Source organism: Cebus imitator, unplaced genomic scaffold (assembly GCF_001604975.1).
Source record: "Cebus imitator isolate Cc_AM_T3 unplaced genomic scaffold, Cebus_imitator-1.0 Scaffold76, whole genome shotgun sequence".
Classification (NCBI taxonomy): Eukaryota; Metazoa; Chordata; class Mammalia; order Primates; family Cebidae; genus Cebus; species Cebus imitator.
This window is the reverse complement of record NW_016107391.1, coordinates 4,449,931-4,465,092: the sequence shown is the minus strand read 5'-3', so window position 1 is coordinate 4,465,092 and position 15,162 is coordinate 4,449,931. Positions and strand designations below refer to the sequence as shown.

At 36.3% G+C, this 15,162-nt stretch overlaps 1 protein-coding gene and 1 long non-coding RNA gene across 3 annotated transcripts in view; both read right to left on the bottom strand.

Moving 5' to 3' along the window:
- Positions 1-4,008: 4,008 nt before the first annotated feature.
- Positions 4,009-10,631, bottom strand: LOC108307102. Its single transcript, XR_001826405.2, has 3 exons — positions 10,230-10,631; positions 7,491-7,492; positions 4,009-4,596 (listed from the first exon to the last, which is right to left on the bottom strand). It is a non-coding gene; the product is annotated as an uncharacterized LOC108307102 (long non-coding RNA).
- A 567-nt stretch (positions 10,632-11,198) lies between these two features.
- Positions 11,199-15,162, bottom strand: part of KCTD16 (potassium channel tetramerization domain containing 16) — a 260,962-nt gene continuing 256,998 nt past the window's right edge. For both annotated transcript variants that reach the window (XM_017532300.2, XM_017532301.2), the window contains exon 3: positions 11,199-14,875. In XM_017532300.2, coding sequence (XP_017387789.1) covers positions 14,421-14,875 — 455 coding nt within the window. In that variant the 3' untranslated portion in view covers positions 11,199-14,420. The remainder of the gene's footprint in view (positions 14,876-15,162) is intronic.

The following is a 15,162-nucleotide window of genomic DNA, read 5'->3' as shown; positions in this document are numbered from 1 at the left end:
ATCAGAACTATATTAGACTATCTAGGAAACCAAATATAAATTGTAATAACAGTAATTTCTTCAAACTCAAAATTCCAAAGTTTAAACTATGAGCTTTGTTTATCGGTGTATACATATGTATAGCTATAGATATATATATACACATTTAGATAGATGTACACACATATATACATATATACACATAATTTTACACATAAACACATGCAACACACATAAATACACTTGATCCTCTCTCTCTCTCACACGCACACACACGCACACACACATTTCAGTGAAGTTTCTTTTCTAAAGCTGCCTCTCTTTTCCCAACTTAGTAATGATGAGATGCTGAGAGCCGTTAATCACATTTGGATATCTGACCTGTCTTGAACAAAAAAAATGAGAATGTTTAGCAAATCAAAAGATGAAAATAGGAGATACACAGATACACTCATGTATAAACATACATAAACATGTTCATACACCTATTTTACTTCCTCTGAAGCTTGCCCTAGTGATCTGTATGCAGCACAAAAAGCAATTGGAGATGTCATTCTCCTGATATGGAAGCTAGCTTGTCACTGTGAGTTTCTTAGCATGTTAGTACTCACCAGATACCTGCTCTACAACATGACTGCCCCCTTGAAAATTTTTGTGGCATAAAGTTCAGCCTATAGAAAATCTGCCATTTCTTTACCTTCTAGGCAGATGCATGTCTAATGGCATTTGCAATTTAAAAAAAAAAAGATGATTTTTAGGAAGGATGTCAGGCTGGGATGCTACCTCGTTTAGAACAGGACAGAGGAAAAACAGGCAAAGTTCAGAGAAACAGAGATTACAGATTGTACAATGAGATGGTTAAGCCAGCAGCCTTTAGAGTCCAATAAACTCAGAGGAAAATCTGGCTCTGCCACATTTTAGCTATGAGCCTTTATGTGCTACTTTATCTTTCTGAGCCTCATTGACCTTATCTGTAAAGAGAGGATAGTGGTAGGGCTTACTTCATTGGATTATGATGGGATTAAATGAGATATGGCACGTAAAGCACTTAGTAGAGTTTCTGGCACATAGTAATAAATCTGTAATATATATTATTTATAACTCAATATTTAAACCATAATTCTAGAATAATGATCAGAACTACATACAAAAATAATGTTAGTCTAGGATTTGAGTGATCTTAATTCAAGTTCTTTATCCGAAATTTGATTGCCTAGACATTATAATGCTCATGACAGTGACCTATACATGGTATGTACCCAACAAATATTTGCTGGATATATGCATAAACAAATAAATGACTGATTTAAACTTTCCGGGTTCTTAGTTTACCTTGTATAAAATGAGATTAGAATGACTCTATCTTTATTCCATCCCTGGGATATCGGTATGATAAATTCAAAGAAAAATGTCAAATCATTTCAGACACAAATGTGCTTTGTGTTCTAATAAAATCAGTACATATAAACTAAGCAATAAGTCTCAGTAGCCAGGGCTTGTATTTAGACTTTTCACATCTTTGGAAACAAGGACATGGGAGCCGCCCCCGTGTGTGAGTCTAGGAAACATATTTTCCAATAAGATTTTATCATCCTCAGTGAGGGAATATTCAACTCAAAGTAACAAAGTGCATGATAAGCAGTTATAGACAATGACATCATTGGCCTGCTCTAAACACTTTCTCCCCCGTACTGGTTTCATTTGTGAGAGCACCTTGTATTCTACCGTTGATCAGCTTGGGAAACATCTTTAACAGCATCACGTGAACTGAAAATGCTCCCAGAGTGCTTCACAACAAACATATTTAGCTGTTAAAAGATTGACAACATTACTAAGGTATAATTTTTCTGAGTCAGAAAGATTGAAGTAAAAGAAGACAGACATCTAAACTACAGGCCTTCCTCATCACTACCAGATCCCTGGAAGAAGTTTCCTAATTCTCTAAATGTCAGCTTTCACGTCTGTATAAAGAGATAATTATGTCTAATTTCAAATAATTTCTATACACATTTAAACTGGTTCTGATTTTTATTGTTCTATTTTATCTTATTTCTTGACCTGGAAGACTTTCCATATATGGTACAGAAAAAAAAAAAAAAAAAGCCTTGGAAAAATTTAAACCCATGCTTAATGTGGAGTTTCTCAAGCTAAGCACTATTGACTTTGTGGGCTGGATAACTTTTTGTTATGCAATGGTTTCCAGTGCACTGTAGGATCTTTAGCAGCATCTCCGGCCTATATCCATTAAATGTCAGTAGCACCCCTCAAATCATGAAACAAAAAATATCTCCAGGCATTGCCAAAAGACCTCTGGGGTGCAAAGGCACTCCTTGTTGAGAACCACTGCCTTAAATGCAATTAACCCACATGAATCAAAGAGTTCCCTGAAATTGTTTCTCTCTGTCTCTCACCTGAAGGTATAGCTAAGCCACTGAACACTGACTGCAATTTTTAAAAGCTACTGATGATTAATGTGTATTTGATGTCTATTTTAGCTTTCAAAAATACATTCTATTTTTTTCATTCTTTTCTGAATAAGATACCACTCTTCACTATATGCATGGATGTGAGTTTGATTTTTCCCCAGAAATTAGTATTGTTTGAATTTCACTTGAGGAGACCAGCTTTACTTAACATTCTTAAAGGCTGACATCCACAGTAAAGATAAACTTTCGTGCTGAACTAAAAAGCTGTTGAACTATGTGACCAAAGGCTTTTTCCATGCACTCAGATAGCACTCCCATGCACATTTGCTGCTGAACTGACATAAACCTAAAAATTGCACATGGTCGTGTGCACACTCACACATGCACACTGATGTAATTTGAAAGCAACTCTTCACTACTTTATTATGCCGTTCTGCTTCCATTTGTGATGGATGGAGACCACGTCAGCATGGAGAGAATATGAAGTTATGTTGATTTTCATTGTGCTAATGGAGGTAAATTAGCTAAAGGTCAATTCTAAAAATAAACTGATAAGATGGAAGAGGTTGCTGGAGACAAGAGTTTTAACAAACCCTCTGGGTGGCACATAACTGCTTTTACAAAGCTGATTAACAGGAAGATTACCCCCGTCCTCCTCCAGGACAAGCCCTTGATGGTTGCTAGGCCAGGCACATTTTTCTTTATCCTTTTAAAAGTAAAGTTCCTAAATAACGCAAGGATGACAGTCTAGGAACTTAACATTCTTTACCCAATTGACAACAAAAATTTGCTTACAAGCAAGAGAAACACTTTTGAATATTAGGAAGCCAGGGCAGAAAAGGGATCCCACTTAGGAAGTAGAGGAGAGAGGGCAAGAAACTGAATCAAATTTAACCAATTTTGTTTTAATCTTGGTCAATTTATCGTAATTAGTTGCTCATGTTCATCAGTTTCATTAAGCATCCCTCACTTTCCTTTGGCAATAATCTTTACTTAAATATTCACTCATGATCATGACAAGTGTGATTTCTATTTTTCTATTTCTTATAATGGGGGGATTTGGTATGTATCCAGTTATTCCGTTAAATGGACAGGACCAATTGGATTATTGAAACACTTTTGAATTCACTCTTTTTTCTTTCTTTCTTTCTTTTTTTTTTTTTTTTTTGCATTTTTGCATTTATTCTCATACATGAGTTTGACTTCAAGTTTTTAGTTGATGTCAGGGTTCAGGATCTTCAAATATCTGAGAGCTTCATAGCCCTGACTGAGTCAAATTGGACACATTTAACAGTTCAGTGTTCAGGATTTTATTGGTAAAATATAGCTGAATTCACTAATTGTTCCACATTCATTCTGGTTGTATTTTATGTGCAGTTAAAAGAATCACCTTTCGGGCCATATACATCATTAAATTATGAATCACTTACAATTTTCTACAACTCATACTAAGTAAGGACCTAGAAATAAACAGCTCTCCTTGGGAAAGATCATTATTTTTATGTCTTGTTGGGTATCATTAGAATGTATCTCACTCAGAGACATGCTCCCATCTACCCAGGGCTAAGAATATAATGATCCAGGTTTTTATTTTTTTGGTGAAAAAATCACATACACATACACACACATACACATACACATACACACACTATATGGAGAAAGGGTTACGGTTGAGAGACAGCAGATGAAATGGCAAAGAATTAATGAAAATCTATTCTGCCCTAGTCTTAGGTTGCTTTTCTTTTGGTGTTTTCTCTTAAGATAATAAATAATTCATGCTTTGACTTGTTTGTAGTGGGAAGAAAGTAAGAGAAAATGAGGAAGTGCGTCTAAGAAGTAAAGGAACTGTTGACCTCTCCATACTCCCTAAACAGCAGAATTTTCAAAGAAAGGTCTATAGACAATCCTCATCAAAATTATTAAGGAGACTAGGTCAAAATGCAAATTTCTTGGCCCTGCTTCAAGTTTCTGAATCAGACTCTTTGAAGTTAGGTTGAAGGAATCTGCATTTTTACAAGTGCTGTGCATGATTTTTGTGCATCCTGAGTATTAAGAAACACTGCTAAAAAGTCTGCAATGGAGATCACTGGAAAAAGAATCTCCATTTCTATGTACACAGCAAGATCAGAAATTTCAAATAAATAAGCTCTGTGTTTGCATCACAAGGCTGTGATTATTAAAGTTTAAGACTCTACTCTTTCAGCAGGGGTGGAGAGCAATAACCANAAAAAAAAGTAGATCTTATTTCTTAAGTTTCTTAAGACCACATTTGCAGAAGGCTGGTGAAAAAGGAATTCAATTACTGTGCTTGATTAGTTTACAAGTGCTTCTGTTGTGTGGGCACACCTGACAGATCTCGGGAAGGAGGAATCGGTGCTTGGACTATCAGCTGAAGGTATGGGCTTGTGTGCATACAAACTGATCGCAAGGAGCAGCACGGAATCTCTGTTTGCATAGGTTGACTTTAAATGTTTTTCACATCCCCTAATAATATGGAAAGCACATGGCTATGAATGAGTACATAACTTCCTGTATCCTTAAGATGCCCCAAATTTAGTCATTTGGTTGTTATGTCTGTAGAATGCCAAAATAGGTAAGTAAGGTTTTCTTGTATTTGACTCACATTGTTCTTTCTTTGAGCAACTATTTGGGTATTGTATACACAGGCTTCAAGGATTATTCGCAGGAGACTAAAAAGTGTTTTGTGATTATTACAATGTGCCCTTGACCTTTAGTATCTATTTACAATATGCACATTATAAATTATTTACTATAACTTTAAATAATTAAGCAGATAATTAGCTCCATCGACAAATCATGTAGGGACACAGAAACCCCCAGAAGTGATAAAGTGAAATTAACGAGGATATAGTAAATTAACCTTTAGGTAAGTGAAGTACTACTATGGCAATAACCATTGAATTTGTGCTATCATACACCTACATTTTTCTTTTTCTTCTTAAACATTATCACTGCTTATTTGGCAGTGTTTTCAGTTTATTGTTTTTGTTTTTGTTTTTGTAATGGAAAAGTTCGAACACATGTAGTTTGAAATGCCAACAAATGGTTTGGATAAGGAAGCCAGTTTTTTACAAATTTGGTGTGTTTCCTTAAATGCACTTTTGTTTGGTTTATTATTCATAGATATTAAATCTAAATGTTTTGTTAATACTCTCTGTACCGTAAATAAATATATCCACTTTCAGTGGAAGAGAATTTTGGAAATCAGAACTATATTAGACTATCTAGGAAACCAAATATAAATTGTAATAACAGTAATTTCTTCAAACTCAAAATTCCAAAGTTTAAACTATGAGCTTTGTTTATCGGTGTATACATATGTATAGCTATAGATATATATATACACATTTAGATAGATGTACACACATATATACATATATACACATAATTTTACACATAAACACATGCAACACACATAAATACACTTGATCCTCTCTCTCTCTCACACGCACACACACGCACACACACATTTCAGTGAAGTTTCTTTTCTAAAGCTGCCTCTCTTTTCCCAACTTAGTAATGATGAGATGCTGAGAGCCGTTAATCACATTTGGATATCTGACCTGTCTTGAACAAAAAAAATGAGAATGTTTAGCAAATCAAAAGATGAAAATAGGAGATACACAGATACACTCATGTATAAACATACATAAACATGTTCATACACCTATTTTACTTCCTCTGAAGCTTGCCCTAGTGATCTGTATGCAGCACAAAAAGCAATTGGAGATGTCATTCTCCTGATATGGAAGCTAGCTTGTCACTGTGAGTTTCTTAGCATGTTAGTACTCACCAGATACCTGCTCTACAACATGACTGCCCCCTTGAAAATTTTTGTGGCATAAAGTTCAGCCTATAGAAAATCTGCCATTTCTTTACCTTCTAGGCAGATGCATGTCTAATGGCATTTGCAATTTAAAAAAAAAAAGATGATTTTTAGGAAGGATGTCAGGCTGGGATGCTACCTCGTTTAGAACAGGACAGAGGAAAAACAGGCAAAGTTCAGAGAAACAGAGATTACAGATTGTACAATGAGATGGTTAAGCCAGCAGCCTTTAGAGTCCAATAAACTCAGAGGAAAATCTGGCTCTGCCACATTTTAGCTATGAGCCTTTATGTGCTACTTTATCTTTCTGAGCCTCATTGACCTTATCTGTAAAGAGAGGATAGTGGTAGGGCTTACTTCATTGGATTATGATGGGATTAAATGAGATATGGCACGTAAAGCACTTAGTAGAGTTTCTGGCACATAGTAATAAATCTGTAATATATATTATTTATAACTCAATATTTAAACCATAATTCTAGAATAATGATCAGAACTACATACAAAAATAATGTTAGTCTAGGATTTGAGTGATCTTAATTCAAGTTCTTTATCCGAAATTTGATTGCCTAGACATTATAATGCTCATGACAGTGACCTATACATGGTATGTACCCAACAAATATTTGCTGGATATATGCATAAACAAATAAATGACTGATTTAAACTTTCCGGGTTCTTAGTTTACCTTGTATAAAATGAGATTAGAATGACTCTATCTTTATTCCATCCCTGGGATATCGGTATGATAAATTCAAAGAAAAATGTCAAATCATTTCAGACACAAATGTGCTTTGTGTTCTAATAAAATCAGTACATATAAACTAAGCAATAAGTCTCAGTAGCCAGGGCTTGTATTTAGACTTTTCACATCTTTGGAAACAAGGACATGGGAGCCGCCCCCGTGTGTGAGTCTAGGAAACATATTTTCCAATAAGATTTTATCATCCTCAGTGAGGGAATATTCAACTCAAAGTAACAAAGTGCATGATAAGCAGTTATAGACAATGACATCATTGGCCTGCTCTAAACACTTTCTCCCCCGTACTGGTTTCATTTGTGAGAGCACCTTGTATTCTACCGTTGATCAGCTTGGGAAACATCTTTAACAGCATCACGTGAACTGAAAATGCTCCCAGAGTGCTTCACAACAAACATATTTAGCTGTTAAAAGATTGACAACATTACTAAGGTATAATTTTTCTGAGTCAGAAAGATTGAAGTAAAAGAAGACAGACATCTAAACTACAGGCCTTCCTCATCACTACCAGATCCCTGGAAGAAGTTTCCTAATTCTCTAAATGTCAGCTTTCACGTCTGTATAAAGAGATAATTATGTCTAATTTCAAATAATTTCTATACACATTTAAACTGGTTCTGATTTTTATTGTTCTATTTTATCTTATTTCTTGACCTGGAAGACTTTCCATATATGGTACAGAAAAAAAAAAAAAAAAAGCCTTGGAAAAATTTAAACCCATGCTTAATGTGGAGTTTCTCAAGCTAAGCACTATTGACTTTGTGGGCTGGATAACTTTTTGTTATGCAATGGTTTCCAGTGCACTGTAGGATCTTTAGCAGCATCTCCGGCCTATATCCATTAAATGTCAGTAGCACCCCTCAAATCATGAAACAAAAAATATCTCCAGGCATTGCCAAAAGACCTCTGGGGTGCAAAGGCACTCCTTGTTGAGAACCACTGCCTTAAATGCAATTAACCCACATGAATCAAAGAGTTCCCTGAAATTGTTTCTCTCTGTCTCTCACCTGAAGGTATAGCTAAGCCACTGAACACTGACTGCAATTTTTAAAAGCTACTGATGATTAATGTGTATTTGATGTCTATTTTAGCTTTCAAAAATACATTCTATTTTTTTCATTCTTTTCTGAATAAGATACCACTCTTCACTATATGCATGGATGTGAGTTTGATTTTTCCCCAGAAATTAGTATTGTTTGAATTTCACTTGAGGAGACCAGCTTTACTTAACATTCTTAAAGGCTGACATCCACAGTAAAGATAAACTTTCGTGCTGAACTAAAAAGCTGTTGAACTATGTGACCAAAGGCTTTTTCCATGCACTCAGATAGCACTCCCATGCACATTTGCTGCTGAACTGACATAAACCTAAAAATTGCACATGGTCGTGTGCACACTCACACATGCACACTGATGTAATTTGAAAGCAACTCTTCACTACTTTATTATGCCGTTCTGCTTCCATTTGTGATGGATGGAGACCACGTCAGCATGGAGAGAATATGAAGTTATGTTGATTTTCATTGTGCTAATGGAGGTAAATTAGCTAAAGGTCAATTCTAAAAATAAACTGATAAGATGGAAGAGGTTGCTGGAGACAAGAGTTTTAACAAACCCTCTGGGTGGCACATAACTGCTTTTACAAAGCTGATTAACAGGAAGATTACCCCCGTCCTCCTCCAGGACAAGCCCTTGATGGTTGCTAGGCCAGGCACATTTTTCTTTATCCTTTTAAAAGTAAAGTTCCTAAATAACGCAAGGATGACAGTCTAGGAACTTAACATTCTTTACCCAATTGACAACAAAAATTTGCTTACAAGCAAGAGAAACACTTTTGAATATTAGGAAGCCAGGGCAGAAAAGGGATCCCACTTAGGAAGTAGAGGAGAGAGGGCAAGAAACTGAATCAAATTTAACCAATTTTGTTTTAATCTTGGTCAATTTATCGTAATTAGTTGCTCATGTTCATCAGTTTCATTAAGCATCCCTCACTTTCCTTTGGCAATAATCTTTACTTAAATATTCACTCATGATCATGACAAGTGTGATTTCTATTTTTCTATTTCTTATAATGGGGGGATTTGGTATGTATCCAGTTATTCCGTTAAATGGACAGGACCAATTGGATTATTGAAACACTTTTGAATTCACTCTTTTTTCTTTCTTTCTTTCTTTTTTTTTTTTTTTTTTGCATTTTTGCATTTATTCTCATACATGAGTTTGACTTCAAGTTTTTAGTTGATGTCAGGGTTCAGGATCTTCAAATATCTGAGAGCTTCATAGCCCTGACTGAGTCAAATTGGACACATTTAACAGTTCAGTGTTCAGGATTTTATTGGTAAAATATAGCTGAATTCACTAATTGTTCCACATTCATTCTGGTTGTATTTTATGTGCAGTTAAAAGAATCACCTTTCGGGCCATATACATCATTAAATTATGAATCACTTACAATTTTCTACAACTCATACTAAGTAAGGACCTAGAAATAAACAGCTCTCCTTGGGAAAGATCATTATTTTTATGTCTTGTTGGGTATCATTAGAATGTATCTCACTCAGAGACATGCTCCCATCTACCCAGGGCTAAGAATATAATGATCCAGGTTTTTATTTTTTTGGTGAAAAAATCACATACACATACACACACATACACATACACATACACACACTATATGGAGAAAGGGTTACGGTTGAGAGACAGCAGATGAAATGGCAAAGAATTAATGAAAATCTATTCTGCCCTAGTCTTAGGTTGCTTTTCTTTTGGTGTTTTCTCTTAAGATAATAAATAATTCATGCTTTGACTTGTTTGTAGTGGGAAGAAAGTAAGAGAAAATGAGGAAGTGCGTCTAAGAAGTAAAGGAACTGTTGACCTCTCCATACTCCCTAAACAGCAGAATTTTCAAAGAAAGGTCTATAGACAATCCTCATCAAAATTATTAAGGAGACTAGGTCAAAATGCAAATTTCTTGGCCCTGCTTCAAGTTTCTGAATCAGACTCTTTGAAGTTAGGTTGAAGGAATCTGCATTTTTACAAGTGCTGTGCATGATTTTTGTGCATCCTGAGTATTAAGAAACACTGCTAAAAAGTCTGCAATGGAGATCACTGGAAAAAGAATCTCCATTTCTATGTACACAGCAATAACAGACATTTCAAATAAATAAGCTCTGTGTTTGCATCACAAGGCTGTGATTATTAAAGTTTAAGACTCTACTCTTTCAGCAGGGGTGGAGAGCAATAACCATTTCGTCTGAAACCAGAATGATGAAGGCAATATAAATCAAACCTATTCTAGCAGGCTTCATTTGGTCTAATTTCTCTGCAGATATTAATCATTATACAGTTCTATACACATGACACCTAACTCCATTGTAATTTAGGATACAGAATGCTCACTCTGGTTCTTTCTCTAGTGTGTTATTTTGACAATATAAAAGAAAATAAATACATTGAAACTGTGGGGCATCAAGATTGCAAGACACCAACAATACCAAGACATTAAAGAGAGAAATGGCCCATGCTAAACCTATAACCCAGCATGCAAATTGGCAAAAATACTCATCTACCACAGAGTCACCAAAAGGAAAAATAAACTCTCTTCGATTTTCTTTTAAAAATTGTTATGTCAAGTGAAGGTGACAAAGAATTCTCCCCAAAAGTTCACAAAAAGAGTCTTATTAATTCCAGTAAAGATCATCTAGAAGACCAAGGCTAGTCAAATTCCACGGCATGGTATATAGTGTCAGAAAATACCAGCACTCAAATTCACAGATCCACACTATAGTAGATACAATATTGGAAGGCTGGAGTAGTAGCAAAGGAAAATGTGTAAGAATCAAAATTTGGTTCCCACTGTGGGAGCTGGTATCAAGCAATTTTGCAAAACACCATGCATGCCTTCCCTTTGTCTCATTGGAGCATGTTTTCCTTGGCACCAACAAAGCATACTGAGAGAAGAATCTAAAGCCCAGGGAAGCAAAAGTAATCCAGAAGCAGTAAAAGGTAGTAATAGGACCTAGAACACACAACACACCTGTGCCAATGGATAAAGGTTCCTCTGAATCAAACAAGGCTAAGTGAAAAGTGAAAATTTCCGTGTCAGCAGCCTTTAATAAATGCGTTCCCCCAAAATGAATTGGTTGAAATAGATACAACTATGAAGGAATAAAGAGCAAAGGGAACACATTGTTCCCCCTTTTATTTTAATTCACCATGCATGCATTTTCAGTAAGATAACTGTGCCTATAAATACTAAGGATAACATCAGTGCATTATTTTTTTGACAGTATCTCAGTGCAATTTTTCCTAGCGGGGGAAAGGAAAACACACTACCATATGATTGAAAAGTTTTATATTGCTGTCTTCCCCTTTTCCTGCTGAATGCAGATCACTTCCTTTTCGATAGTGGGTAGAAGGACTTTGTAAATATGTTTCTGACTTCAGAAGACCCACATGCCTTCAGGAAACGATCTCCCCAAGCTCACTGGATGTTAGCATCATGGGATTTTCCAGAAAGCAATCTAAGTTGGGGCTCTACACATGTGATTCCCCATTCATTTTATCCATTTGATACTACTGACTTCCTCATATTAGCAATTTATGGCTCTTGTCATAATCAATGTTCAAAAAGCAAACCATATATATTGTTTTATTCAGAATGAAATTAAAAGTTCGAAAAACTACTTTAACTTCAGCGAAACATGCCTGAGTCACAGTGACTACCAGGGGTAGTAGAGCATGTAATCTTATAACTCACTTACCCAGAACTCATTTCCAACGTTGCAGGCTACCCGGACCTCACTTGATAACTCCACTCAAGCTAGACTGAAGGTTTCCTCCTCAGAGCCCTTTACTGACCAGGTCTATGTTCATTTCTATATAAACACCCACACAAATAAACGCCATGCTGCTGTGTTACTTGAATTTTTTACCAAAGGATGGGTACCAGCCTAGAGTTGGTCCAAAATAAAATGATGCTGTTGTGGTAGTTTTAAACAGGTTTTCTATCCTAGCTTTGTTCACTGGGTATATAAGGAATGCCAGAGCAGAGCAAACTCATGACAGGTCACGAGTCAGAGGAACACTGCCATGAACACTTCTTTCGCAGTGTTTAATTTCCTGTTTAAAGAATGTAGTAGAAATATAGGGTTGACTGTCATTTTAATTCTCTAACTCTTATGAGGCTATCTCTCTGTCTTGAGGCCATTACAGTCAGATGTAAAATTTAAGGAAGTTGGGACTTTGGTTATTTTAGTTAGACCCCAAAGTTTTTGACAGCACTTCCAGTGACAACACAATAATCATTTGACTAAAGTGAGTTTCAGGATATTTTCCCAAAATTCAACTTCTTCATTCATTAAGCTCTGTGATTCTTTGCAAGATCTTCTGTCATTAGGATGACGGTATTTTCACGTGCTATCAGAAACATTGAAAAGAATGAAGACATACTGGTAGGCTTTACAAACAAAGCTATGTTGTAGTTAAGATCAAATATCTGCTAATATATTAATACAGAAAAGAACATCACTTAAATCCATAAATTATAATTCTCTTAACAACTCAACTCTCAAGATAAACTTTCTTTTTCACTTATGTTAAACTTTAAACTCTATTCAAACTATCAGGACAAGAAAACATTGGCTGAGTCTGTCATCCAAGTGTGAAGGCAAGAATTACAAAAATTCTGAAAGATATTTATATACTAATCATCACTAAGAACAGAAATCAAGACAGAACCTCTTACATAATAAATGTGCATCAATGAAAGATTTCAAAAGGAAGAAATTAGTCATTGTTTTCCTCCTATAGACATCATCCAATTGCCTTTATTACCTGTGATACACATACACACATGCACACACGCGCAATAAAACAAATGAGGAGTGCTTGGCACACAATTAATAATTGACAAATTATTTTTTCAGTTACTACTAAAATGCGTGAGAAATGCTGAAAATAAAAACTGATCTTTTAACCTTCATGTAGCACAAGTCTATGAAAGAGCTATTGGTACCTTATAAACACAGAATTACATGGATGGATGGCTATTAACAGTTTCTTTTTGGCTGTGTCTATACAGGTCAAGATGTAATTAAAAAGGATAGCTTCATTTAGAAATCTGAAACCTTAATTTTAGGGCTCCAGTTACCTAGTTGGGTTGTTACAGGTACCATAAAAATGACACAGCTAAATCCTAGCATGGGTACAGCTAAACCCCAAATCCCAAAGGCAAACAAAACTGGCTACAAGCAAGTAACAATGTAGCTTCGCAGTTTAAAATTTTTATAAGAAATTATTAGGAGGTGTGTGGAATACAACTTAAAGAAAAGGCCAGAACCTTATTCAAGTACTGTGTGATGTTCTTAGTTCCACAGTGACACAGGAACTACAGAACTTAATGTGGATTATGTAGAAAGACCACACCATTAAACTGTGGGCAGTGAGAACTCTGAAAACTTTGAGAGAAAGACAATTCAGTTCAGGGTAGAGAAGGTTGAGTGTAGGGTCATTTAGCAGTAAATTTTCTGAATATGAATGTTTGATTTTTTAATACAAAGAATGTTTGACCAGCTCTCCTCATCCTCTCTTAACACAGAGAAAGGGCAAAGAAAGCAGTAAAATGGAGCCTGAGGGTGTTAATTTCAAAATAAAGAAGACAATTTGTTGATGATGAAGGTTATTCGATGTTAGAAAGTGTTGCCAAGAGAGGCTGGGAAATCTTCCCACAAGAGTTTTAAGAAAGAGTCAGAGTCTCATCCATCTGAAATGTTCTAAGAGAGGGCTGCTGGGAGCAGGAGCACAGTCCTTGGGATGTCTCGGCCCTGGCATCGTGTGCACCGTGTGTATATACATCCTTAATTGTGCTTGTGTTGCACAAATACTCATGCATATGGAGTCAATATAAACTGGCACATATAGATTTAGGTGAAAAGTCATATAAATCTGCCATTCCCCCCTTACCCCATAAACAAAAGGAAAAAGCAAAATTAAAAAATTCCAAACGTATGCCATTGGGCCAGATCTTTTTCTACCACACCCTCATTCAAAGAAGGGAGGTAGAAGATGAGAGGGAAAAAACCAGTTTGGGATAAATGACTCCCAAGGCCTCTCAGCTACTTTCATGTAGCTGGCTCTCATTACATATAAGATACTTAGCACATGGGACCAAGTAAACAAACAAATAACTAAAAAAGATTTTCTGGTACTTCCACATCTAAAAAGAAATCTACCCTGTGGATTTACATGTTAAGGTGAACTAGGTAAAGTAGGCAGTAGTATATCAATGGACTATTGTGTTCTAAGAAATGTGCATCATTAGTTGTATTTTTTCCTTTAAAATATTAATTCCTTTTAGGAGGTTAGTTTCAAAATGATGACTTTTTTTTTTCCCACCCCCACCCCTCCCTTATAGATGATACTTCCGTAAAAGTTCAGATTGCCAAGGATGTTTTCTCTCGGGAAACCGATCTGGAATTTTGATTTTCAGGAAATCCTGGATACATTTCTCCAGCTCCTCCTCGATTGAGAGCTTTTCTTTAACAGCTTTTTTTTTGCTGCTCATGTTCGATTCCCTGGAGCCTGAAGTCAGAGTCCGGAGTAAGTCGCTTTTCCGTCGCATCTCTGACTGTTGGATCAGCTGGACAGGGCCCTTCTTGATGGGACGGTCCAGAGTCTGGATGTTGGTCTGGCGTGTCACAGGACCACAGATGACCGTCTCCTGGGGAGAGCTGGCCTCAGATTGGCTGTCGCAGCTAGATGTGGAGAGGTCATTGCAAGACGTGCCACTCTCCCCTTCTTTGTCACCTTTGCCATTCTTGCAGCAGCAATCGCAGTGTGAGGGTGACCATCTGGAAGGCTCACCTGCAAAGAGAGCACAGGACCCAAGGAATTAATGCCAGCCAGGTCCGTTGGGGTAGCAGCATAGCACTTGGACATACACACAGACACACATAAGACAAGCATCACAGAACCATGCTTTTAGAAAAAATGGGGTGACACCCAGGATTGGCTGCAACAGGAGCACCCCAAAGCTAAGTCCATGAGGAGAGGAAATTAATGATGGCATATACATAAGAGGAAATATAGTATAATGCTTAAGTCCATGAGCACGGGAGTCAGAAATACCCAGGTAACATCATTTATTAAGC